We start from the raw sequence: 26,394 nt of genomic DNA, 5'->3' as shown, positions 1-26,394 counted from the left end.
TGGGGTATAAGGGCCCAGCTATGTATATGGTGGTGGTCTGGGAAACTACATTGAACTCCAAATTAAATGTATAATGACAAATTAGGCAGGTTTACATTAGAATTCCATACTATAAAGTGTTGGGAATACAATAGAAAAATGTCCATTGGAAAAAAAAAAAAAAAATCTACTCTAAAGGAGATAATCAGCCCATGAGCAATTTTTTCCAAGGAAAAAAGAGCAAAATGTACATACATATTCTTGTCGTCTTATGCTGTGTGGTTCATTACCAGTTTTATTTCTATACTACCAGTTTTATACTACCAGTTTTATTTCTATACTACAACTGAAATTTAAAACTCAATATACAACTTACTTAAATGTATTTTTAACACCAGAGAAGAATGACAGTCTGGAGATCAGTCCCTGGTAGCCAGCACTACTGGCAACCTTATAGCCACTTTACCAAAAGGCTGAAACGACCACCCAGGCTGCTTATCTGCTGCTACTGGAACTGTAGCCCAAAGCATGCTGGGAGTTAGTGTAGAGAAATGTCAATGGACAGACTTTCCATTAATTTTCCAAAACTTAATGTATCCCTTATAATCTCCTAATGATGCTGTGTTTGTTTTTACTACTAAACACAAATAACTAATAAGGAATGTTTGTTATACACAGAGCTGCAGAATACTGAAAAACATTTGTCGCTCTCTCCTAAGTGATGGGTGTTTTTTATTAAAGAAAAATTAAGACTACTTGAAGGCTAGTTATTTATGGGTCAAACTTTATCAAATACCCAGAGAGGATCCAATACCCTGTATATCATGGGATTAAGTAAGGGCCCAGCCATAAATGTTAACAATTTATCATAACCAAACCCAAATAAAGAGTCTTCACAGAATTATTGGAACAGGATACGTGTTTGACATCATTCCATAAGAGTATTGTATATAAAACATAATATATTGTAATCTAATATCAATAAATAACACAGATGGTGTCATGCCATCACTGGGATACAGATCAGTTTCAGTCCTACTACACTCAAACAACCTGACCAAGAGCACACTGAGAGAATCGCGTTCAGTAACAAAGGGGGTACATCTGTCTCCATTTGACCTCATTGTAAAAGGCAAAGGTCAATAGCTGGCTGAGTGACCAGACCCAGCTTTGCCAAGTCCATGAGACCTTTGTCATCTAGCTATAGTCCCCAGTGTATCAATGCCCATTAAGCTCTTCAAATCTTGGAATTGTAAGATTTAGGAGATCCCTCACTGGGATTGAGGGTATTGTCAATGTACAGTTTATACCACCCTTATATCTAACTATAAAAGGAAGTAGGAGAAATATTTTTTATGGAGCATGAAAGCACATTTTGACATTATCAGAAAAATTAAATGAGTTTGTGTATAATTAAGTATTGTTCAAAGTGTAGCTTAATTCTTAAACAGCTGGTATAGTTTATATGATCTTAGTTTTCCCTGTGAATTTTTTGCACCTGATACTTCAAGTTAGCTTTTCACAAAACAGTTCAATAAAAAAAAAAAAAAAAAAAAAAAAAAAAAAAGGCAAACAAGGATTAGAAGATTTTCAGGAGATCAGTATATTAGATCTCCATTGAGTAGCGCCCTTGATTGCTGACACTCAGAAGGAAAGATATTATGGGCAAGAGGTGTTACTGTTGCAGTCAGTCACCATATTCCAGTTCTAGCTAGTTTGTTTCAGTACAGTCTGATTTAAAAGAAACGCCACTGATCCGAAACAACATTGTTTTAGTAATGGCAAATAATCCAGCATTTAACTGGTCGAAGAAAACAGACATGCTATAGCAGCTCAGACACTTTGAAGCTCTTTTCACCAGAGTACTGGATACTTTAAAAGAGAAATTCGGGAGGGAAGCAGTCCAGAGCATTACACTTCAGAGGAAAGGTGGATGTTTGCTGTTGATCTTAAAATAATAGTAATGAAAAAATAATCCGAAGGGACAAGGGTCCAAGACACATTCAGGAAATAATTAAATGTTCCTAATGGATATCATATATATAATTTTAAATTTAAACCTTAAGTCTATATTTATTAATTATTCGGTAAACATCTTAGATTAATACAAACATACCTTTATTTTATACAAGGTCACTAAAGCTCCATTCAAACTGTCACATGGTTTCACGACATTAGAGCAAAACATGCGTCACCACGCATCCAATCACAACACGGACAACAGCACAGTGCCATTACCAAGATTATTACAGCGCTGACAAAAACGGAGCATGCCGTATACAGCAGGGTGTCATCACCATGCCGAATATTTCTGCGCAGACCAAAATGGTACCTGCCATATACTGCACAGTACCATCACCGTGCCAGCAATAACAGCACCTGTCCTATCAAGAGCATCCCCACCACAGTGCATTAACTCTATGAAAGCCCCATGACTGTATTTACTCTTTATTATCGTATAATAACAATAATGATAAATTGCTGTTGAGTTGGTGTCATGTTAGATGCAATTTGTGTGTCTTATTTAATAGCAGTTGCTTTAAACCTGCCTACTGAAAGTAATTGTCAAAATCAACTAGGATGGTCAGAGCCAGTACAATAAGCGTTAAAAGCGTAGTCTTTGAGTTTGCATATATTAAATAACACAGGCTATAGTTTTCTCTTATTTGGGAAAGGCATATTTTCCAAACAAGGACTCAATTAAGGGCAAATGTATTGTTCATTGCTTTTTAATCTCAAGAAACAAACTGTCTAACATGACACAAACTCGACAGGTATTGATGATGATGATTATTCAATAATAAAGAGTAAATACAGTTGTTGTCTTAGTAGTGTTAATGATGCTTTTTACAGGAGAGGTGCTGTTATTGTATGTATTGCATTGTTATTGTACTGTCCTGTATGTGGCATGTGCTGTTTTTTGTCTTTGTTATAATATTTGGTGCAGGGATGGCACAGTACTACATATGGCATGTGCTCTTTTTGTCTGTGCTGTAATAGGATGAGCGGTGATGTCATCATGGTCTTTGTTTTGCTGTAATGTCATGATACTGTGTAACACTAAGCAGACAAAAAGGCATACAAAAGAAAAAGGAAGAGAAGGAAAATATTCTGCATGGTGTTTATTGGAATAATCTATTGCTTACAGCAAGATCATTTTGTTTTAAAAGAGTTGCATGTACATACATGTTTAATACAAATTATCTAATTATTTGTGGTTAAGTTAGCCAATGGCAATTCATTCCTGCATTATGAAAGCCATTGGGATGATGGCCACAGTACTGATTAAAAGTGGTTCACTAAATAAAATAAAAAAACATCATGAAGGCAGAATGCATTGGCTTAGTCATTAATATGCTGCTTTCTTTGGACGTATTTTAAATGCAAGAATTTAAAGTTGTAGTTCTTGCCACTTGCAGAATTTTGTTTTGGTTCTAATTGCCAAGCTGCTTTGTTGACTGGAAGCGGATATGTCACAGTGTAGTTTGATGCTATAGGAAGTGGTGAACTTTGATGGTCTTTCTCACCCTAACATTTTTCTTATGTTCTAGAAAATTATACACTATCAAATGTAACACTAAGCCAAGGTCCTACATTAATTAAAATGCTTCCAGAGATGTTAAACCATAAGCAGAATGCTGAAATAAGCTTGAAAGCTCTTGCATTACTTTACATTATAAGGTACAGTAAACCAAGGAAATATCGCATACAGTATTACATATTGTGACTTCACAATATGTCAAATAAAATTGAGATCTACTAGCTGTCAGAAAGCAGATTGTGTGGAACAGTATAAATGGTAATAAAGCTTAAGTATCATTACTAGGAAATGAAAACTGTGCAAAACAAACAGAAGGAGAAAAGGAGAAAAATGACAGCTTATTTATTCTTCTTATCTAAAGAAGTAACAAATTGTTACATTCAACTAAACATCCCAATTGTGACCTATCCACACAAGTATGGAATAAAACTACTCCTCAAACCATTGTAATTCGACAATCACAGCCCCAGACATTTCTCAAAAAGTCACTTATCTGGAAACCTTTTTTGGTCTTGAACCTTTCCCTGTAGTTACAAGGTTCTGCAATTTGTCAAAAAATAAAAAATGCAGTCTAATCCAATGTTAACATTACCCTATAACCATTATCCTGACGTTAGGTTTTGTGTACGGTCATATTTTCATAATTTTTAATTGTACATCCTGTCAGGGAACACAAGGCATATATACAGATCTATTTTTGTAGTCTGAAAATGAACTGGATCTGCAAAATATAAAAAAATATAATATAAAAATAAATAGACATGGAGAGAAAAATGAAATTTTCCCAGTGCACAAAACACAGATGATCATGGAAGAATGCCACTTCTTGAAGAGCTTTAATGGAAATATTTAAATTGTATAAACTGGTAAACCTATTATCTTCAGCCATTACATTTAAATCCATTGATAAGTGGACATTCCATAACCATATTGTCCATCCTCCCAAGATTCCAGCTCCTAATTACATCCAACTCTCAACTGCCAGCTAATGGCAAACTATAACTATATATGAGTAGAAGAAAATAGCATCTTAAATAAAATGAAGCCGCCCCCGAATTCAGGTTTGTAGTTTTCTATTAGCGGTTGAGTCAGTTTTAATCCCATCCTTAGTCTTTGTTGCAATCACATTTGATTAAAAATGTGTTGTGATTGTCTGATATTCGAAGAAAATTGTAGTTAGCATTTTACCACTCCCCTTATAGAGATGCAGAACAATTATTTCACAGATGACAGTATGTGCCATGAGGCTAGAATAATTTATATATTTTTTAAGGTTAAAACTGAATTATTGTGTCATCAGTGGGAACCATTGTCACTTTTTTATTATTTCAGTTAATTGATTATCTGCAGAGAATCAAAATCTAGGGTTAAATGCAATGATTTTTAATTTGTAGGTAATCAGTTGCAAACTGCCCTGTCTCTTTAAAATCTATACTTCAACTGGAATCTTCTAAAATGCTTTATGAATCAAAACCATCTGTCTAGAAATACATTACAAAGAGAACTCTCTTAAGGATCCTGTGTGCAGTTCAACCTGTATTGAAGAGTAAAGATTGCAAGCTTTTATCAGTAATATAGTCAGTGAAAGTGTCACATTTTACACATTTGATTATTCTTTAATCAGGCATACAAGATGCTGAGGGATTTGTTAACCTGACTCGAGTCCACTTGATAGTAATACTTTCAGAAGTCTTTAAAACTATAGGCAAAACACTGTGTACAGCTATACTGAGTTCAGAGCACTTTCCTTGATAATGTTGTCCTGATGGTTTTAACAAAACCAAGTCCTTTTCCCACAAAAACCTCTGCATTATGTATGGATTATGTCCTGAACTAGAGCAGCAGCCTAAATTCTGGCACTGTTTCAAATTGCATATTCATATTTGACTAAGAACCTGTTCTCAAGTTTCATTTAATTATTGATGAGAAATATCCTACGTAAAAATGTTTAGGCGTTGTGCCAGTATAAGAGATCTTGTTCTTGCTGGTTCGTAAAATATGTAGTACTACATAATTAAGAAACGCTATCACACCCAACCTTTCATAAAGCCAAAGGCGATTTCAGTGAACATGAATAAATGCATTTAAACTGGGTGCTCTGCAGATTATATGTGTACAGAGTGCAGCCACATCAGAATGGCAAGCATGGTTTTCTGTCTGAAAGTTCAGTGTGTCAATCATGCTACTCCACCGTAACATGAATCAGGATGAAGTAATCAAATGGCTAATAATAGAATGTCTTGTTTTTGAAAGACAGTTATGGCTCTTCTACAATTATCAACATTACAGCTTACTTTTGTGGACTGGGATTTATGGTTGCGATGCTGTCCTTACATTTGTGTAAATCAACCATATACCTTTAAGCTGAGTTGTTAAATACATAACAAGGAATATCACAAGTGTTGCAAAGTGAACTGTTCATTGCACTCTCAGTATTTCAAAGTCATTCACGTAACTTTGGTTTGTTTAAAATAAATAAGTAAACCCTACATAAGGAAAGAAGTGAGAACAGATGTATAAACTGTCAAATATATTTTCTTCTGCCCTTCTTTTTAGGTATATGTATGCATGTATGTATGTATGTATGACACTACTTTACACAAATTTGTGTTTTAATTTTATTAAATATTTAATAAATAATATATATATATATATATTATTTATTTATTTATTAAATATCAAATAGATTGCTTTAATCACATATACCTTATACACCTATATACAATAAAATAATCACTTATACCATCCCAATTTGGAATCTTAAATCAGCAAGCTAACTTATCCTAAACCAATCAACTCTGCACCTAGGATTGCCTTGCTGCTGCAAAAATAAAAAATAAACATTATACAGGAAAACAGACAGCCATACACAGAAATCATCAAGAAAAGTATACAGATGAACATTGTTGTTGATACTGTATTGACTTTTGAAAACCTTTGAGTGCTTTCACCCTCACTTCTTACTGGTAAAGTAAATATCTGTATATTATTGTTTTAGTTTTATACTTGTCACTACTTAGTTTGTTTAGTTCTTACTACTTTGAATAGTTCTCTACTAGGGTGAGTAGAGCCAGGGACATGTTTTAAGTGTCAGTGCATCAACTTTCTAATTATTACTTGATTTCTTAGCAGACACCCATATCTGGGGTGACTTACAATTGTTACAATTGTTTTTTTTACATTTACCCTTTTATACAGCTGGGCATTTACTGGAGCAATCTACAACAGCAGTGCCCCCACCTGGGATTGAACTCACAACTTGTGTTCCAGAGTCTGGAACCCTAACCACTACTCCACACTATTGCCCCAAGTCCTTAGACTGGACCAGGACAAAGGTAGTGTAGATGAAATGGAGGGATTAGAATACAGTAAGAGCTAATGACTGACCAAAATCCTAAAAGAGAAACCAGAAAAGCCTGTGTCATGCTGGGAATAGTTACAGGATAGGCACCATGTCTGCATATCTAGTTGTCTGCTTAAATATTGGTCTCTACCCTGCTGTGGTTTCCCATTTCCATATGTTTATAAAACTGTGCTTTGCAAGGTTATATCAGTCTTTCAGTTGACACATTTTATGTTTTTTTTAATTCTTCTTATTCTTATAAGACCTTTTTAAGACCGAACATTCTCCTGTTTTTTTCAGAGGAGAGGTTACACTTCTCACTACAATCTGAGAACTCCTTGTTCTGTTTCTAAAAAGCTGTAATATCTATTGAAATAGAAGTGTGTGCACACTCAAACATACTCCCAGAGACGAGTTTGTTTGGCAGATCTTTTCACAGGTTGTTGTGATGCATCGAAAACCCTAGCTGACAGGAATTCACCATTGAGACTTGTCTGTTTGTTATTGCTTGGTTTGTTGACATGTTGCATCTTGAATTTCTCCGAAAGACACAGTATGTATCAGCACTCTAGATATTGATGTTATCTGCCTGAAACCATTCACTAATCCTGTCTGTCAACAAGCAAGCAACCTTGCAAATTACTCCCTTCTCTGACCTGGTTAGTACTTAAGCTGTTGCTTGCACTATGGTCATCTACTCGCTATACTATTATTTGCCTACCAAGCATTAGGAAGAATGAACATTAGCAAGAACAAGAATCTATTATTGTCTGAATTTGGAAATACTCCTCCATTTTCTGAAATTTGTCAAGCCCCTACACAACTGTTGGACCTCAGTGGTCTGTTTGTTTATAGTTCGGCTCCGTATGGCATCCTCCAGGAAAGTCTGCCCTTCAAAAGGTTTGTTTTCTTAAGACTTGCTAGATCATTTGCTTTGTAACATTTTTGAGAGCTAAATTACTTGCAACACATGGTAAAGTTTTAAAGTCAAAATCATATCTTTCCCTTCCGGTCTTTGACTAGATGCAAAATTAAAAAGTTTACAAAACATCAGAGTAAAGCCACACATTTGTATTTGTTTTTAAATGTTATATACAATTCCTTATTTCATATTTTTATTTTGTTATGAAGCACGTGGTCAGAGTAAACTGTGGGAATATTTACAGACTGTAAACTTTAACTTTTTATTTGAGCAGGTATGCCAAATATGTATAAATTCTTCAAAAACTGAGATTTAATTCGATCTTCAAATAAAAAAAAAACATGTTGAAAAAAATGGGTCTGTGAATAATGAAGCTTTTTCTGCATTTTAAAATCTGTGCTGAAAGTCTCAAAACCACAATTGTGGTTTTGTAGGCTTCCTTAAATAGTGATATAGAACTCTAGTGTGTCCGGTATCTCTAGAAAATAAACATGGTTTATATATGCTTATTTTTGTAAGTGAAAGGAACTCCTGATTTGTTGGGCCTAAACTCTTGAATACATTGCTAGACGTTGGAGGTGGAAACCGAGTTTCTGAATTTCAACTGTTTTTCAATTATCTGTTTAGTTATTTTTAAAACTTTTTTTTTACTGTCTTTTATAATAACAAATATAAAATATTTGTTGGGTGAAAAATGTAGTATGCTGTACGGATTCAATTATTCGAGATGTCCTCAAACTGGAAAAGTTTATTTGAGTTTGCACGCCTGTCTAATAATATATGATTGTGGGTTCCTCCTGAAGAGTGAGGAATACAAATGGAAATGAGACATCTCTATTGCGCTGCAAAAGCAAGTGAGAATTTGTTTTTTATGTGCCTGAAAAGGAACTAATAAATGGTATTTAAAAAGTGATAAGAGGTGTGTGCATTAAAGTGTGATAATATGGGTGCTGACAGCTAAAGGAAAAGCCCACATTTGCTCACAGTTCACCAACTACTAGATTGTTTCCTTACATCTACACAAACTGGCCAGCTTCAGACGTTAACAGGAGGGCTTTGAGCTGGAGTATTATACTTTATTCCTTGTAACAGTAGGGGTTCACAGCCATATTTCAATTTTTTTTTTACGAAGGAACAGCGCAGAGGTCAACTCAGTGTTCAAACATCTGGCAAACCCTCCTAGTATTTAAAGCCGTCTGCTTCCATGCCTGGTATCATATTAAAATATCTGAAAGCTTTTCAAAGGGAAGCTCTTATGTCAACATATTTCAAAGTACATTTGAATTTTTTTGTTATATTTCCTTTGTTACAATGGAAATGTCATGCAAGTTGTTTACCCAGTATTTATTTATTTATGGATGAAGATGAATCAAAACATTGACAAAAATGTTTCATGTATTTGGCAGAGGGACAAAGGACTTTATAATTGCAGCTAATGTACATCCAGCCTGAGATGCCATTCAGTTATAAATACTGGAAAACATTGAAATTTGAGGATTAGGTCTCTGCCAGCTGTGCGATTATTATTTCCGTTGTTACATTTGATTCATTCGATGGGTAGCTTTCTGACACTTTTTACACTTTCCTTTCCCTCCCCCTGTAGGATTACCTTGATTGTATCTCCAATCAATCCCGTCTGACATTGGAGGTAGAGGAGAGAGCATCTCTCTTTGGCAACATCAGAGACATCTATCACTTCAACAGGTAAACAATGCTGGTTTTCTGTAGAATACTGAATTAAATGCATGCATTCAATCCATAAACGGATGTATCATCCATAAAGTATGTCCACAGTTTGTTTCATGCAACTGCACCTTATTCTAAGTAGGTATATGCTTAGCTTTTTAGGTCTTGCCTCCAGTTGTGCTTAATTGTCACATGGCTTTCATGTCTGAGTTTGAAGTGTTGGTCTCAGATGACTCCTTTCATAACTGTGAAAACCTCAATGAAATCTCACCTGTCATAATTTCTCCAGGCTGATGAGCCTCTCTATATTCTGTCTCTCTGTTGCTGTTTTTGTAGCTTTTTGTAGTGACTCAAATAGGGAACCGATATCAAGATGAGGTCGCATTTGTCCATTGTCCTCCTTAGACTTGAATTAATTACATCTGGTTATATATCCAGGCATTGCTTTCACACTTTTTTTGTCTGGGTTAAACGACATAAAGCATGTCTCTTTAGTGCTTTATCACTAATCCAATATTTATAATTTTGCATATCTACTCTTGGTCTTGGTTTTAAGCAAATGAAATCAAAAGAAAAACATTCTATTAATATTCAGAACTTCTTCACTTAATTAGCATCAAAACAAGACCCATGTATTAATCTGATTTAGTGTTGTCATTTAAGTCTTCTGTCCATTTTAAGTTTGAGACCACCAGCATTTATTTTACTTAGCCACCCAGTCATCTTTGCCATTGTCAGGCATTACAGCCCCCCCACACACAGTGCTGTCTACCACCTGTTCACTGTTGAGTCTTAAAGAAATCAAATTTAAAATGATCAAGCTATGTTGAAATTCCCTACCCTTCTTGCCTTGTGTTATAAACATCCATCACAGTATTTTTTTCATATAAAAATCCACAAAGTTAACTTTAAAGTGGAAAATGAACGGTTGGTCATCATTACAGTTTAATAAACAAAGGCTGTAGAAATGTATCTGTAATAAGAAAGCCCATCTTGCTAATAGTAAAGGGGACATCTAAGGTGTAAAGTTGCCATCAGTTGGTACAATGTATGTGTGTGTAAAATATTTTAAACTCATGGTTCTATTCTAACATCTTTATCATATCTATTGTGTCAATGAGGGAAAAAAATACTCTCCTCAGCAGAACTGATATAGGAGTTGTTACCATGGGAGAAAAACCTTCATAAATAAACTTCTGCAATCATCAGGATTTCAGATAAAGTGGATTTTCACATTGTGTAATTTATTGAATGGCTGATTGAATTACTGTAGAGTTTAAATCATGACACATTATGCTATACTAGAACAAAGTACATTGAACCATTGTGACTCTTCCTTAATGTGGTGGCCTTTCCGCATTGTGTTTTTTCCTGACTGTGCCGCTAATTTTGTACACATTCCAGTACAGGAAATTGTAATTTAGGGCACATTGTAAAACTGCGCAACACAATGTGTCTCTCAGAAAAACTGAATTGTGTGGGTATGCCAGTCTGCTTTCAGAATCCAAAGTGGAGGGGTCACAGTCCCCAAGCTTGTGCATGGAGTTCAGCAAAACATGTGCAGTGCGTGCTGACAGATGAAAAGAATAATTGAGCGTGGATGTTAGTCACAGACAAAACTGGAATCGTCAGTAATGGCTTTAATTTAATCTTATAGTTTGATCTTTAGCAAAAGCTGAGTAGTACACTTACTAAATTTTCAGCATGTCATGTTCTATTATCCTGGACAAGTTTCTACCAGTCACAAAGGATACTGAAATTACAGCTAAATTGCAGTTCTTTCCAAAACGAAAAAGATTCTTATTTAAATAAATGGTGAGGAATCCAAGTTCAATTCCTCCATTATTCCCACATCTGTAAATAAAGAGCCATTTTCAATTTTTGGGATTGTTAGTTTATGGTAGTAAGTGTATGGGCTTCCTCAACTCTAGGTTGTCATTTAGGGGATGGCAGAATCATATTTAGAACTGGCTAAACTTTATTACTGACCTACTGACTCAGCTGGAGTTCTGAATTACAGTGTTTCAGTTCCTCTCGGTGAAAGATGCTACAGAAATGTAATTTACTCATTCCTTCCGTATGTGCTTATTTTCATGTCACTAGATAGGATCACACAACTTTATTTTATACTTGAATATGTATACTTTATATTTTAACAAGGAAAGGATGTTTGCATTTAAAAAAATAAACAAACTCCGAATTATTAAATGGGAGGGGGCAATTCTATTTATTTGGATTTGAAGTAATCCACAAAATCATTCCCACCATTTACTATCATGGCTATAAATCCATACTCAGTTTCTCTATCTTTGCAGTGCAATTTGTGCAACAACTGAATTACCACAACATACCAGAATTCTAGGTGCCATGACACAAAGTTACCTTTATTGAAGAACTCAGCCATCCAAAAAAACATGTTTCTTTAACCTGTTTCTTGTTTTGGTCTGTCTTACAGTGAGTTGCTTCAGGACTTGGAGAATTGCAATGCAGACCCCGTGGCCATAGCAGAGTGCTTTGTTGCAAAGGTAAGGGTTATACTCGGTTTGGTTCTCCTCTGAGCTTGTGATTAACTTTGCCTGCCTCTTGCCTGTCAGAGCATGTTCAGCCTGCCTTCCCTGAACTTAACAGCTGGTTTTTAAACAAAGAATCCTCATAGAACAATAAATATACAGCTCAGCTACTGTACAATAGCTCCTCAATTAAATTACCGCTTAAGAAATAATATTTTTGCATTCAATTAAATGCAGTTACAACAGGGATACAACAGGATTTGTACTGCTTTTTGTTTTGCTGAGATGATACCCTTATTATTTAAATATCTGTGTAATTGCAAACAACTGTTATTGCAAAGTTGAACATTGATATTTAACTTAAAGTACAGTGTGAGAAGCTCAATCATTAATGTCTCAAACTACTGCAAGTAACTCGCATTTTGAAGTATCATCATATTGTTATACACAAAATAATGTATTTCCTGGTTGAATGCAGTGCTACAGAGGGGCAAAAAAAAAATAAAAAAAATGTCTTCCTAATAAAATAAAATAAATAGTAGAATGTTTCTTTCAGCATATTTTAACAAATTGATTCTGATGTTCCCTATCCCTGTTAAATGTACCTGTAGAACATGACCTCATTTTTCAGTTCACGTTTCTGTGTTAAACACTGATCCCCTATAGCAGGGAGGGAGTAAACTGATTAACCTGGAATGCACTTTATCAGTCTGTCTGCCCAGTGTGTCCAGTTTAATTAATTTCCAGGAACAAGATTGAGACATTGTAGCTCAGCTATAATCAGAGATTATAATGTTGGCTGTCTGCTTGCTTATGTGGGGTAGGTCTCATGCAGATCAGTCTTTTTTTTCTTTTTGGTTGCAGGATACCTGCTGTGATAACATCTGTAGATGTGATGCCAAGGGTAGAAGGCATAAATATTTTTTTTGGCAGGCAGTTCAAAATGATCTTAAAACAGCTGTAAATCTTTATATGATTATCCAGGAGCTTCTCCCACTAAACTGGTAATTGGATTTTTGTCTACAGCTATATCATTATATGGAAATATATTGACTAAGCAGCATATACTTTTATAGCGTGCATGTTTTGCGAAGGGGAATTCTGCTTATAATTTGAAATACTCAGTTAATCACTTGCACCCCATATATGAATGGAAAGCATGAATATGTTCTAATCTCATTACCACCCCCACCCCCCAATTATCTCTAAAACCTGGCTAAACCTGGTTATTTTGGTGAGATATTGCCATTCTTGTCAACCCAGGAAACTGAAGCTCAGTTCTGTTATTCTGGAACTAACTTCTCTCTGTGTTATTGAGATGCATCACCCAGTGTCCCAGTCCAATTATAATTGGCAGCCGGTACTAGCCTGCCTGTGTGTGTATTTGCAGTGTTCTTATTTTTGGTCTGTGCCATGGTTTGTGCATGGTGTTTGAAATATGTGTAGATTATTTTTGGTTGGTTGCATTTCATTTCTTATATGTTTTCTTATTCTGTTTTTCTTATGTTTTGCTTTGCTTGATTTTTAACTGGACATCTGTTACAACATGTTTTTCCCATGCTTTGTACATGGAGCTGCTTTTTAATTGTGCATTTTAATGTTTGTATGTATTTATTTTTAATTACTAGTCATTGGTGCAGAACCTTCCTAAAAATAATCGGTTTAGCACTTTGTTTTTCTGCAACTCAAAATCTCAAACTCGACTCTATAGAAAGTACAATGTTGCCGGCAGTCCTTGATAAGGAAAACGATCTGTAATGTGAATGTACATCTGATGGGGCTATACTTAACTTTCCTTTAAGTTAAGAAAGTAATTAAGAATGGTTCCTTTCACTAAAACCCACAAGTTCAACACTAAGCTATTATAAAACTATTTTTAGTTTAATCAGCAATGAGAGAGGAGGGAAAAGCACTCGGAAGCCAACTTAATAAGTTACTGAAATTCCATGTACCAGTTTCTGGCCTCTCCCTGTAGTTTGTGGTATGTTTGATGTTCAGGGAGGGCTGATGACTTCACAGGCAACTGGGTTTCTATCTGCCTGTGTAGATACCACATGGGCAGTGCACAGGGTTAACATAAATATGACATGGTCTTTAAATAAAGGAAATTTAAATGGTGTCCTTACTGTATCTATTTGTATTTTCAGTATAATTCTTAAGAGTAACTGTAGTGGTTATGGTTAATCTGCTTGATCTTTACATTAAGGAGAAGATGGCAAAGGGTTTCAGTATAGTCTTGAAATCCTGAAAAGCTGCTCATTTCCTACTGTAGTGATGCACAAGGAAGAGCACTCATGGAGGTCTTTAAGTATTTTCTCTGTTTATTTGAAATTCTGATTTGGCATGCTGTAGGAATTCCCAGTTTAGTTATATTGAGAACAAAAATCTCTACATGTGAATGTTTATTCTGCCCTCTGAATCCTAAAATAGCATCCCTGATATTTCAGGTAGTGTGTAAGCTGAGGCAGGAGAAAGCACTGGTTTAAATCTTTGCTGGTTCTTGCAATCCTTGGCTGTGGATATAGGGGATCATCTCACTGGAATCCTCTATAATCCCACAGGGCATTTTACATTGAAAAGTTTTTATTTTACAGATTGTTGTTTCTAGTCTTAATTTGTATTAGGGAGACTTACTAAAAAACAAAATACAAAGCATACACCTCCAGAATACAAATGTGTTTTTATTTGCTCTGCCCAAGACATGTTCTGCAGTTACATGCCTGTTTACAGGTAAAAATAACCATCACCTGCTTAGGCAGGTCATTATTTACTGTAACGTCTACTGCTTTCACTTGACGGTCTTTCTCAGCTCTTAGTTATAGGTGCTCGTACACTCTTAAACTTAGTGTCTCTGTAAGAAGTGTGATCTGACTAACAGGTGTTGAATTGAGAGAATACTGGGTGTGCACCTTTTAAATAAAAACAAAAAACATATACAAAAATCTGTCAACATGGTAACTGGCAAAGTGAGGCTTTCTCTATTTGTTCAGCAAGTATAAAAATGACTGACAGAAAACCATTATAAGGGGTAATTACTTTTGATTTATGAAAGGCAGATGTTTTTTACTCTTTTCATGTGAAATAGAGCAGGATATTGAAAGAATAAACATGTCTGGGGAATGGGCTGAAGCTACTACTATTGCATTGATGAATTCAGTTGCCAGCATGCATGGCTTGACCTTAAATTGCTAACTAGCCCTAAAGTTTCTGTGGCAAAGTGTGTCTGATGCTCATTTTGACTCGTTTGGATTGCTTGGCACTTTGGATCAGGTGCTCGGAAGTGTACCTAAGATCCGCATCTGAAAGGGATGTGACCACACATGCTATTCCTGCCAAACTATCTCATTTTATAAAATATGAAAAACATCCAACCCCGAAGTCAATTTTCTTTTCTTTTCTTTTTTACTTTAATATTGAAGCATATCTAATTCTGATGTTTTCTGCTGGTTTAGTGAGTAGATGTTGGTTTAGTTGTTTATCCTCTGTAGTTATGCCCTTGGCAATTTGTATATCACCTACAGTCTTGTTGACGAAAGCAAGGCACATTTCTCAAAGTAAGAAATGTAAAAGCACCCAGGCCATATATCTTGTGAAGCTCTGACAGTCACTCAGATACTCAGAAAGTCGACATAAATAAGCATTTAAAGAACAGTAAAACGCTATACCTAAGCAACTTTTTCTTTTGTTTTCTAGAGTGAAGAATTCCACATATACACTCAGTATTGTACGAACTACCCAAGGTAAGAATTATAATGGTTTTTGAGCATAATAAAGGAATTTGAACATGTACTTCATAACTTTATATTCTTGACATTGTGTTGGAAATAACTTTGACCTCATTATATCACATTTATCAATTACCAGTTAGCACAAGTAAATTGAAGGCTCTGATGAAATTTCGGTTTTCATTTCATGACTAAATTAATTATTTCCTAAGAGGGCTTTTAAGACCGAGCCCTGTGAGACATGTGAGTTTTATAACACACATTCCATGTCTTTGCAGTAGGTAAGACATGAGCTTGAAGCAGTCAAACAGTCTCCAAGCACCTGTCTCTTGTTTCTTACAGACATTAATTTTCATTATTTTATGCAAAGGGTTATGGTCTCCCTGACATTATAAAAACGCACTATAATTATCTCTTTTGATTGTAAAAGTTTGACCTTCGCATCAATAAGTCGGGTGATAACTTGGATATTTTAAAACAAATAAAACTGAAAAATGAGGCACAATAAAAATGTTTGACTTATGCATTACATTGCCAACCCTGCAACTAAATGTGTATTTGATTTGTTGAATAGAAACTTTCCAACACAAGTCATTGTTTCATTTTATATTTCATATACTAATTATGCTGTCTATTAAATATGTTTTTACTTTATAAAAACAAAATGAATTTCTTGTAAAAACTGCTGTGAGGGGGGAAAAAAAAAGAAAAGGTTTTCCACGGTATATGGATGAACTCTCCTACCAGTTCATAGGATACATTGCTGCCTGTGTGCCTACAGAGGATGTGACCCCAGGCTAGGTTATATGATTCCTGCAGTCTAGTCAGTTGACATCTCTGAGAGGCACAAGTGTCAGTCACATCACTGCAGGCGCCTCTCCCCCTCCCACACACCCTCACTCTTACCCTGGGATGATATCATGAAACCCCCTGAATAGTATATGAAGAAGGCACTTACAAAAGGCTTTCAGTAGCCTAGGTTATGTTGCTTGCAGAACAAAGGATGCCCTGTCCAGAGCTGATCAAGCATTCACAGTGGAATTTGGAGAGTTTTACTGCACATTAGGCCGAAACACAAGCAATTATGTACAGTACTGCTCCCCAAAAATAAATTATATAAAATATTAGGTGCTAAAGGTTTTCTTTTTTATATTCATTCAATAAAAAAAAACTTGTGTAATGAGTTTTTGTTTCCAGCAGCTTGGTTTTCATAGGTTATTAAAGAAACCAAACCTACCAGATATTTGTTTAGCATTTTGGAGACATTCCTAAAACAGTGACATGACCTTTTTTGTTTTGTTTCGGCAGCCTTTGCTATTTACTTACTTTTCTTTCCAAATGTTCTACTCTAATATGAAACTAGTGTGGTAGAAACTGTATTAGATCAACAAAGACTTTAAACGTTTGATGTTCATGTTCCTGGTAAAGAAAGGGTGTCATGACCTTCCTTACCGTGGTGTAATGTACCATTGTGTGTGTGGTGCTCACTGTGGTGTTTTCAGATCAGTGGCTGTGCTGACAGAGTGCATGAGGAACAAAGTGCTGGCCAAGTTCTTCCGGGAGCGACAGGAGTCTCTGCAACACTCCCTGCCACTGGGCTCCTACCTGCTCAAGCCCGTCCAGAGGATCCTGAAGTACCACCTTCTCCTGCATGTCAGTACACTCCCCAGGACAGCAGTCACCCTCCGCAACACACCCTCACACAGAAGTATTATAATTAAGGATTGAGATCATTCATTATTACATAGTGAACTTTTATTTGAATGTGGACTATAAAGGTTTTCAGCTGAAGTTTGAGGTAGAATTGATGTAATTATCTGCTTTATTGTTGTTGTTGTAATTTACTTCTTAGCAGATTACTCAGGGTGACTTAGTTGTCACAAAATATACACATTTCACTCAAGAATACAGGATAGACAATATCAATACAATACACCCTATTTGTCATAATTGAAGTAAATTAATGAAGACGAAGTACCAAAGTAAAAGCAGACATGTTAATCACAGGTCAATGCAGGCATAATTATCAAGATTGTCATTGTTAATGTATCCATATACACTGTTAATACAAAAATATGATTGTAGGTACGTTATTGTGCAGATTCAGACTCCTGAATCTTATGTTTTTCAACTGCCATAAAGCTTTGCAAAAGCAGCTGTTGGCAACTCATTTTATTACCTCACATAAAGGGAATAACAGGACAGCCCACAAAATAACCTTTTTTTTTTTATTATTACCAGTTAAAATGTATAGAAATAAAACTATCGCTATTATATTATACAACACAATTGTTGAGTATGCTCAATGCTCACTTAAACACATTGAGAAGTAATATCTCCCAGTGCACCCTGTACGAATGTAAGGCTAAGCTAAAACTATATTTATTTGAATTTAAAGTGAAATATCAATCACTTTCACACTTTCAAATGTTTTCTTTTATTCAGTATCTTTTCAAGGTGAGCACTATCAAGTAGAAAAAATAGTTTCTTTGCAAAGTCAGGTTACAGTGCCACTTAGTACCAGTTAGGATCCATCTCTTATGGAAATTGTGACGGTTAAAAAAAAACTTCCTCTGCTTGTGAAATTTCTTGGTAAACTGCCAAATATGCATAACGTAACAAAACAAAAATCTCAGTCTAGGTAGAAGTTAGAAGTCATACGTACAATTATATTATTTTTACATGATTTACACTGTTGTGTCACTGCAGGAGATCGCAAATCACTTGGACAAGGACACAGAGGCGTATGAGGTGGTGCTGGATGCCATAGACACCATGCAGAGGGTGGCATGGCACATCAATGACATGAAGAGGAAGCACGAGCATGCTGTGAGGTTACAGGTCAGCACTCCCGAACTGCATTAGACACAACATAGTGCATCAGTCCACGGGGGGAGCAGGGCAAATAGGTGCAGAAATTAACATGTTATTGCTATTTTTCAGGAGATCCAGAGTTTGCTGACCAATTGGAAAGGTCCGGACCTGATCAGCTATGGAGAGCTGGTCCTGGAGGGCACATTCCGCATCCAGCGTGCCAAGAATGAACGCACTTTGTTTCTCTTCGATAAACTACTGCTTGTTACAAAGAAAAGAGAAGAATCCTATACGTACAAAGCCCACATCTTGGTAAGGATTGAGGGAATAAATGTGGTTAGACTTAATCTACCATTTTGTGTTTTCTTTCCACACCTTTAAATGCCTTCTTTGTTATAGGAAAATGGATATGGAGACATTGAGGAGAGATTTTAAGTTTTTTGTGCATTAATTATATGAAAGGATTAAATGTGATTTATAGGAGGAACTCGGACGTGCCAATTCAGGTTAATGTATGTTTTTCTTTTTTGGCAGTGTTGCAATCTGATGTTGGTGGAAGTCATACCAAAGGAGCCTCTGAGCTTTAGTGTTTTCCATTACAAGAACCCCAAACTTCAACACACCGTGCAGGTACGCCAGCAGTCATGTTCTTCATTCCTGTAATCATAAATGTTTGACTTTTTACGGTTGCCTTTAAAAAAGAAAAAAGAAAAAAAGTCCAGCCAAACAAATGTCCAAATAGAGAGTGCCAGCAACTTGACATGGGGACAAACAAATGTAACTCAAGATATCCAGCCACCCGTTAAATAAGCAAACACAGCTGAACCTCCACAAGTCATTGATGAATGGCCTCCTAGAGTGAACTCTACCCTAGTTAAACTTTTATAATTTTCTCTAATGGTCTTTGTTATGTATCTGACTAATTAAATGAAAGCAAAGAGCAGGCTGACACAATCAGACCACATGAAAATTACCACAGCCACAGGGTTAAGGGGTTTCTTCATAGAAAACAGTGCAGTTTAAGGAATATGCCTTATGAAGTTTAATTGTGGTCAGAATATTAGTTGTACTTTCAGATTTTAGCTTTTCAGGAGAGAAATTTGGATAATACATTACCTTATTCTGCAGGGGAAACATCTGGGGATTTAAAAGTTCAATCCAAATGTTTCATGGATGAGAAAAGTTACAATTTACAATAATTTCTGTATCATATTATAATTTAATATTTATTTATTTATTATTTTTTTCTCTAAAGGCCAAATCGCAGCAGGACAAACGACTCTGGATCCTTCACTTAAAAAGACTCATACTTGAAAACCACCCAGCAAAAATCCCAGCCAAGGTCAGATCATGTTCAGTAGAATTCTGTTACAGCTATTATGTATTGTATTGCTGTTCTCAACAGATTACTGGTTTGACTGCTTGGGTTCCTGTTGCACAGTGTGATGAAGAGATAGATCTATGAATTGTTTGATTAAAAAAAAAAGAAAAGTTCAAAACCACATTCAGGTTCTTTGGAGACATTTTGTCAAAAAGTACAGTGGTCAAGCGCCACCTGTTGATGCAAGATTTGTTTCCTTCAGTCTGTTTAAGCAGCCATGTTTGTCAATAAAAACAAGAAAAGAACTGCAACTTTCTAATATACAAAATATAGAATAAAAATGAGTCAAAATTGTTTTTTAATTTTGTGAAAGTTTGTAATCAAGGCGTTGCGGTTTATAATCGTCCCAAAACCAAAAACAAAGCTTTGAACATACAGGGAATGTTGTAATTCTCATTGCTGTAAAAGTAACCCTTTGAGCTTTTATATATTTTTTTTAATTTAATTTTATTATTCTTTTTTAATTGCAGGCTAAGCAAGCCATTTTGGAAATGGATGCTGTGCGTAAGTACCATTTGCAGTTTTAATAATGTTACCTGCCTAGTGTGAGACCAAACCTAAAATGTTGACACACTGGCAGATTAAGAAATTGTAGCCTATCAAGTTTGATGTTATAAATTCTAACAATAAATTAAACTGTGATAGGGTACAGATTCATACTTTGCTTTTTGTGTGTAAGTCAAAGTTTTAATTTGGTCTTGCCCTTGGTTTAAAAGATTTTTTGCATTACTTTGGAGGAACATAAATAAACTGGACATCCTGATTTTTGTATTTATTCTTCAGAACCTTTCATTTGCACATGCAAAGAATTTAAGCCTTTTATCCTTTTAAATTATTATACACTCCATGGGAACCATGTTTCTTCAAACCTTATCTTCTACAAGATTGCAAAACAATATTGAAACTAGAAAATATGAAACATGAAAGACACCAAAAATACAAACATATAGTGAGTAACAGGAAAGGCTTTGGTATGGCACTGTTGTGTATTCTTAAAGAACTGTAATATACATTATCACATTCACCACCATTATGCATTGGAAATGTGAAGACATTTCTTAACACTTTTAAGACTAAGAGAACTTTCTTGCTAGATTGGATTGTGAGAAGAACAGAGACCAGTATTATTGTTAAAAGTAAGATAAGTTATTCATTTGTGTTATGTATTCCCTACAGATCATCCTGGTTTTCATTATAGCCCAGAGGGTGAAAAGAAAACTGTTTCACACTCAAAAGAAAGCACGACTCCTCGCAGGGTGAGAAGAAAATCAGGTGAGCTGTAATAAATTAGACGGATGAAGTACAAGCAAAACTGGACTCTTTTTATGTTATACCAAAGGAAACTGAACAATCAGGTAACAAGAAGTTACATGCTGGTTTTGTTTTCCTCATTGTTTTACAACAAAAACAGAGCACTTTTTGCACTCCCCTTTTTGGCAGAGGGGAAAGTACTTACTGAAGACCAGTTGTTTACATGTTTAAATTGTGATGGTATCCCTTGGAGTTTGTAAAGGAAAAAAAAAAGTGTTTTAAAACTCAGACTAATAAGAGCAACACACAAAATGTACTTCTATTAATATATCATTAAACAATAATAATTGTGAATTCATAATATCCCATGTTTAGATTTGTATATCAGCCTTTAAGTAATCTGTACTTAAGCCTGTCTCTCTTTTTGTTAGAACCTTCTGCAAGATTGCTAAGAAGTTCAAAACAAAATGGTAAGTCTCATACGTGTCTTTACCTGTTAAATGCTGACCTTGGATATTTATTTTGGCTGATTTAAATAGTTTAACTGTCTTTTTTAATCCGTCATCTTTTCTTTCTTCTTTTTTATTTTTTATATCTCATACAGAAATGAATCCGGATGTGCAAAAGGTAAGATTTAAAATGATGGCACTGTTAGAGGGGATAGGAGGTTAGACTTTGTCTTGACCTTATTGTTTGATTACTTCATAGCCACAGTCTCAAAAGGCTTAAACTGTCTGCGACTGACATAAAAATAATAAACACAGGAAATTCCCATTTACAGTGTCACGTCAAATCAAACTGTATAGACTGTGATGGAAGAAATGTTTTTAGGACATGTAAATTCCTACATGTGGAGGACAATGTTAGTTCAGCACAATGTTAGTTAAATGATTCTGAGCAGTACTGGCTACACCTGAACTATAACTATCAATATACACTCACCTAAAGGATTATTAGGAACACCATACTAATACTGTGTTTGACCCCCTTTCGCCTTCAGAACTGCCTTAATTCTACGTGGCATTGATTCAACAAGGTGCTGAAAGTATTCTTTAGAAATGTTGGCCCATATTGATAAGATAGCATCTTGCAGTTGATGGAGATTTGTGGGATGCACATCCAGGGCACGAAGCTCCCGTTCCACCACATCCCAAAGATGCTCTATTGGGTTGAGATCTGGTGACTGTGGGGGCCAGTTTAGTACAGTGAACTCATTGTCATGTTCAAGAAACCAATTTGAAATGATTCGACCTTTGTGACATGGTGCATTATCCTGCTGGAAGTAGCCATCAGAGGATGGGTACATGGTGGTCATAAAGGGATGGACATGGTCAGAAACAATGCTCAGGTAGGCCGTGGCATTTAAACGATGCCCAATTGGCACTAAGGGGCCTAAAGTGTGCCAAGAAAACATCCCCCACACCATTACACCACCACCACCAGCCTGCACAGTGGTAACAAGGCATGATGAATCCATGTTCTCATTCTGTTTACGCCAAATTCTGACAGAAATCGAGACTCATCAGACCAGGCAACATTTTTCCAGTCTTCAACTGTCCAATTTTGGTGAGCTTGTGCAAATTGTAGCCTCTTTTTCCTATTTGTAGTGGAGATGAGTGGTACCCGGTGGGGTCTTCTGCTGTTGTAGCCCATCCGCCTCAAGGTTGTACGTGTTGTGGCTTCACAAATGCTTTGCTGCATACCTCGGTTGTAACGAGTGGTTATTTCAGTCAAAGTTGCTCTTCTATCAGCTTGAATCAGTCGGCCCATTCTCCTCTGACCTCTAGCATCAACAAGGCATTTTCGCCCATAGGACTGCCGCATACTGGATGTTTTTCCCTTTTCACACCATTCTTTGTAAACCCTAGAAATGGTTGTGCGTGAAAATCCCAGTAACTGAGCAGATTGTGAAATACTCAGACCGGCCCGTCTGGCACCAACAACCATGCCACGCTCAAAATTGCTTAAATCACCTTTCTTTCCCATTCAGACATTCAGTTTGGAGTTCAGGAGATTGTCTTGACCAGGACCACACCCCTAAATGCATTGAAGCAACTGCCATGTGATTGGTTGGTTAGATAATTGCATTAATGACAAATTGAACAGGTGTTCCTAATAATCCTTTAGGTGAGTGTATACAGAAAGAAAGTACAAACATTTGAATTATATCTGTCTTCATATTTTCTTTCCCTTAACAGAGAATCAGTATGGAAGGGTCTCTCCTGTCTCAGGCAGCCCAAATAGGCTCCATTGAGGGTCTGCGTAGTCCCAATGGCAGGGCCAAGGCTTTGGGTCACAGGGACCTTGGCAGTCAATCCCAAGAGTCCCTGGACCCGACTGACCCGAGTGATGCTGAGGAGAGTCTGCACCTGCAGGCAGGGGAGCAAGCTGATGCCGATGATGAAGATGAGATTGAGCTGGTGAGCCCTGGTGCTGAAGGAGGCAAAGATTTTAACACCCCACCCCCACCTTATTATCTTCCTATCATAGAATAGTGCACAAGCAGTAGATCACATGCAGATTGTTCAAATGATTGTCATTAGTTTGTTAGTAAATTATTTTTTAAATCTCTCTTCTGATGTTTAATATAAATTGGTGCAAAGCATACTCCACATACTTGTATTGATAGACACAAAAGACCAATGAGGGGTTAGACCTGATCAAGTCCCTGCTTGTTTGTTTTAATGTAAAAATAAATTTATGACCTAAGATTCTGGGAAAATAAAATAATTAATGGTGAAACAATTTTAAAGAGAGCAAGACATCAGGTCTCTGAAACCAAATGGGTAAAATAAGAAATTCGATTGGTCTTGTTTCCTTTAATTTATGTAATTTACACCATGTATCTGCAGTGTGGAAGGTTGAATTTTGAATATGGAATATCAAGGAAGTATGAAAAACTGCCAAGAAATAAATGAAAGGATTTAATTTTAGGTTGAGTCACATAACATGGCTGTTTATAATTAATTAACTGCTATGTTCTCTTCTCCACTTAAGGGCATAGGGCTGAACTTCAAAGTTCTCACAAAAGGTGCCCGAAAAAGACTCAACAGCCAGGCTTCGGAAAATGTTGAAAAACGCCGAAGTCTTAACGTCAGCTCACAAGATTCCGAGGTGTGTGTTAGCACTAAACTGAGAGATAAAAGATATTAGTTGGCATGTTAAATTATTATATATTTTTTTATATATATAATATTCTGATATATACTGTATTTATCACACACACACACTCTTTTAATAGGGAATGACTTTTTCCAGTACATTCATTGCATCAAACCAAAAATATAGTGGTTTTATGGTTTAATTTATTTTTGTTTCTACAGGCTGCTAAAGAAAGATTGCCAAATGATGCGAGCCACTTAGGGTTACACAAGTTAACTCGCCAGACTGCTAGACAACCTGACGTTTCCAGAAACTCCGACCTGAACACTCTTCTCGGTGGCGATCACAACCTCAGAAACATCTGGACAGATCACCAGATCAGACAGGCATTGTTTCCAAGCCGACAGCCCACCCTACAGGCTGAAGAGGAGGAGGACATCTATCAGATGTTTGTGCCAACAGTCTCAGCTCCCAATGAAAGGGTTTCCAGAATAAAGGAAGGATTTCGAGGATCTGGGAGACCTTGCAGCTGGCATGTCGAGCAGCTTCAGCAAGAGTCGCCAAAGGCCAGGGCAAAGGTCATCCGAAGAGCAAGCAGTGTTGGGGAGAAAAATTCTGGTTATAAAGCTCCAATTTCAAGGGATATCAACAAAATAATTGACCAGTCCAATAGCCTGCAAATAGAAACTTCCAGCAACATTTCTGGTTCTGATTCAGCTGAGCAGCTCACAATTGATGACATAGAAAATGTTTATGACAATATCAGCTATGAAGACTTGAAATCAATGGGACTCATTCGCAGAGACCATGAATGTAGTCATAGCTCTCAAGGAACAGCTGAAGAGAGAACTAATTTAAGCATGCAGACTAAAGTAAGGCTGACAAGTCATACTGTGACAGAAGGGAATGACCTTTCTCATCAAACAGCAGACACCAAGTCATCCTATTCTCAGGATGCTGTCTCTTTTGGTACTTGTGAGCTTAAGATTGTTGAGGAGAACATTTATGACACAATAGGTTTCTCGGAAAACTCAGAACACTGTAAGAGTGATAGAGAAGCAGGGAAAAGGGACACCTTGCCAGCTTTTGAAACAGATTTTGGTGGCTGTGACAGTCTATGCAGGTTCATTTCAGAAGAAAGTCTGCCGTTCAGTGAAGAGGATGCATCAGACCACCGCATACCGGTAGAACCCGATTACTCAGGTTGGGTTGATAGCTCCTCCAACTCTGACTCATTTTCCCACAGGTCCACAGCAGACAAGATGTCAGAACAAGTTGATGAGATATGGAATGACCTAGAGAACTACATTAAAAAAAATGAGAAGAAGCAAGACCGTCTTCCTGCTGCTTTCCCTGTGAACAGGCAAGTCGTCAGGGAAAAGGTTCCTGTGGAAAGTTTTCCTGAACTACAGAGAGCAGAAGCCAGTGATGAAACTGAGAAGTCATCATCTTTCTCCATTCCAGAAACCCCTAGTACTGTAAAGACTGTAAGAAGCAAATTAGCGAGGCTCAGCAGTGGGAGTTTCAGATCTGAGGAAGGGGATTCCCACAGGGACAGGTCAGTACTGAGCCTAAGCAGGAACTTCTTCTCCTGCGAAGTGGACACCCTTGACAACTCCCAGGCCTCTGCAAACAGTATCCTTTCGAACTCCAGTTCAGAAACTGCAGAATTTCCGGGGGATATTGTGGATAAAACAAAGAACAGAGTGTTTTTAATGGCAAGGCAGTACAGCCAAAAGATCAAGAAAGCCAACCAACTGCTCAAGATGAGAAGCCCAGAACAAGACCATGCAACCAGCAGACAGAGATCGAAGACAAAAGATCTTGCAGCAATTTTGGAAGAGAAGAAACAAGGAGGTGCTGCCATAGGTAAGTTCCCTCCACCTTGCTTTTTGAACAGTATTTGTGAAAGCCGCATCCCCTAAATGAGTCACATATTTGTACATATGTTTTGTAAAATGACTGTATAATATGGAAGTGTATTGCTGCCACCTGGAAAAAAAAAAAAAAAAAAAAAACACATTTATGGCATGCAAAAAAAAAAGTGTCCGCAATACCATACATATCACTTTCGCCACTGAATACGTGTGGATACTTTCATTTTAAATGCTTGAACATTGAGCTTGTACTGTTGTGAAAA

General features: G+C 36.5%; 1 protein-coding gene across 2 annotated transcripts in view; it reads left to right on the top strand.

Moving 5' to 3' along the window:
• Positions 1 to 26,394, top strand: part of LOC136746933 (pleckstrin homology domain-containing family G member 1) — a 97,439-nt gene that overhangs the window by 65,929 nt on the left and 5,116 nt on the right. For both annotated transcript variants that reach the window (XM_066699827.1, XM_066699835.1), the window contains 15 exons: positions 9,389 to 9,489; positions 11,927 to 11,996; positions 15,675 to 15,721; positions 17,209 to 17,359; positions 18,416 to 18,547; positions 18,650 to 18,832; positions 19,055 to 19,150; positions 19,776 to 19,862; positions 20,372 to 20,405; positions 21,078 to 21,173; positions 21,584 to 21,622; positions 21,757 to 21,779; positions 23,351 to 23,572; positions 24,150 to 24,266; positions 24,476 to 26,123. In XM_066699827.1, the coding sequence (XP_066555924.1) occupies positions 9,389 to 9,489; positions 11,927 to 11,996; positions 15,675 to 15,721; positions 17,209 to 17,359; positions 18,416 to 18,547; positions 18,650 to 18,832; positions 19,055 to 19,150; positions 19,776 to 19,862; positions 20,372 to 20,405; positions 21,078 to 21,173; positions 21,584 to 21,622; positions 21,757 to 21,779; positions 23,351 to 23,572; positions 24,150 to 24,266; positions 24,476 to 26,123 (3,046 nt within the window). The remainder of the gene's footprint in view (positions 1 to 9,388; positions 9,490 to 11,926; positions 11,997 to 15,674; positions 15,722 to 17,208; positions 17,360 to 18,415; positions 18,548 to 18,649; positions 18,833 to 19,054; positions 19,151 to 19,775; positions 19,863 to 20,371; positions 20,406 to 21,077; positions 21,174 to 21,583; positions 21,623 to 21,756; positions 21,780 to 23,350; positions 23,573 to 24,149; positions 24,267 to 24,475; positions 26,124 to 26,394) is intronic.

The sequence above is a fragment of the Amia ocellicauda genome, chromosome 1, assembly GCF_036373705.1.
Source record: "Amia ocellicauda isolate fAmiCal2 chromosome 1, fAmiCal2.hap1, whole genome shotgun sequence".
Classification (NCBI taxonomy): domain Eukaryota; kingdom Metazoa; phylum Chordata; class Actinopteri; order Amiiformes; family Amiidae; genus Amia; species Amia ocellicauda.
The sequence above is the reverse complement of the archived record's forward strand: the minus strand, read 5'-3'. Positions and strand labels throughout refer to the sequence as shown.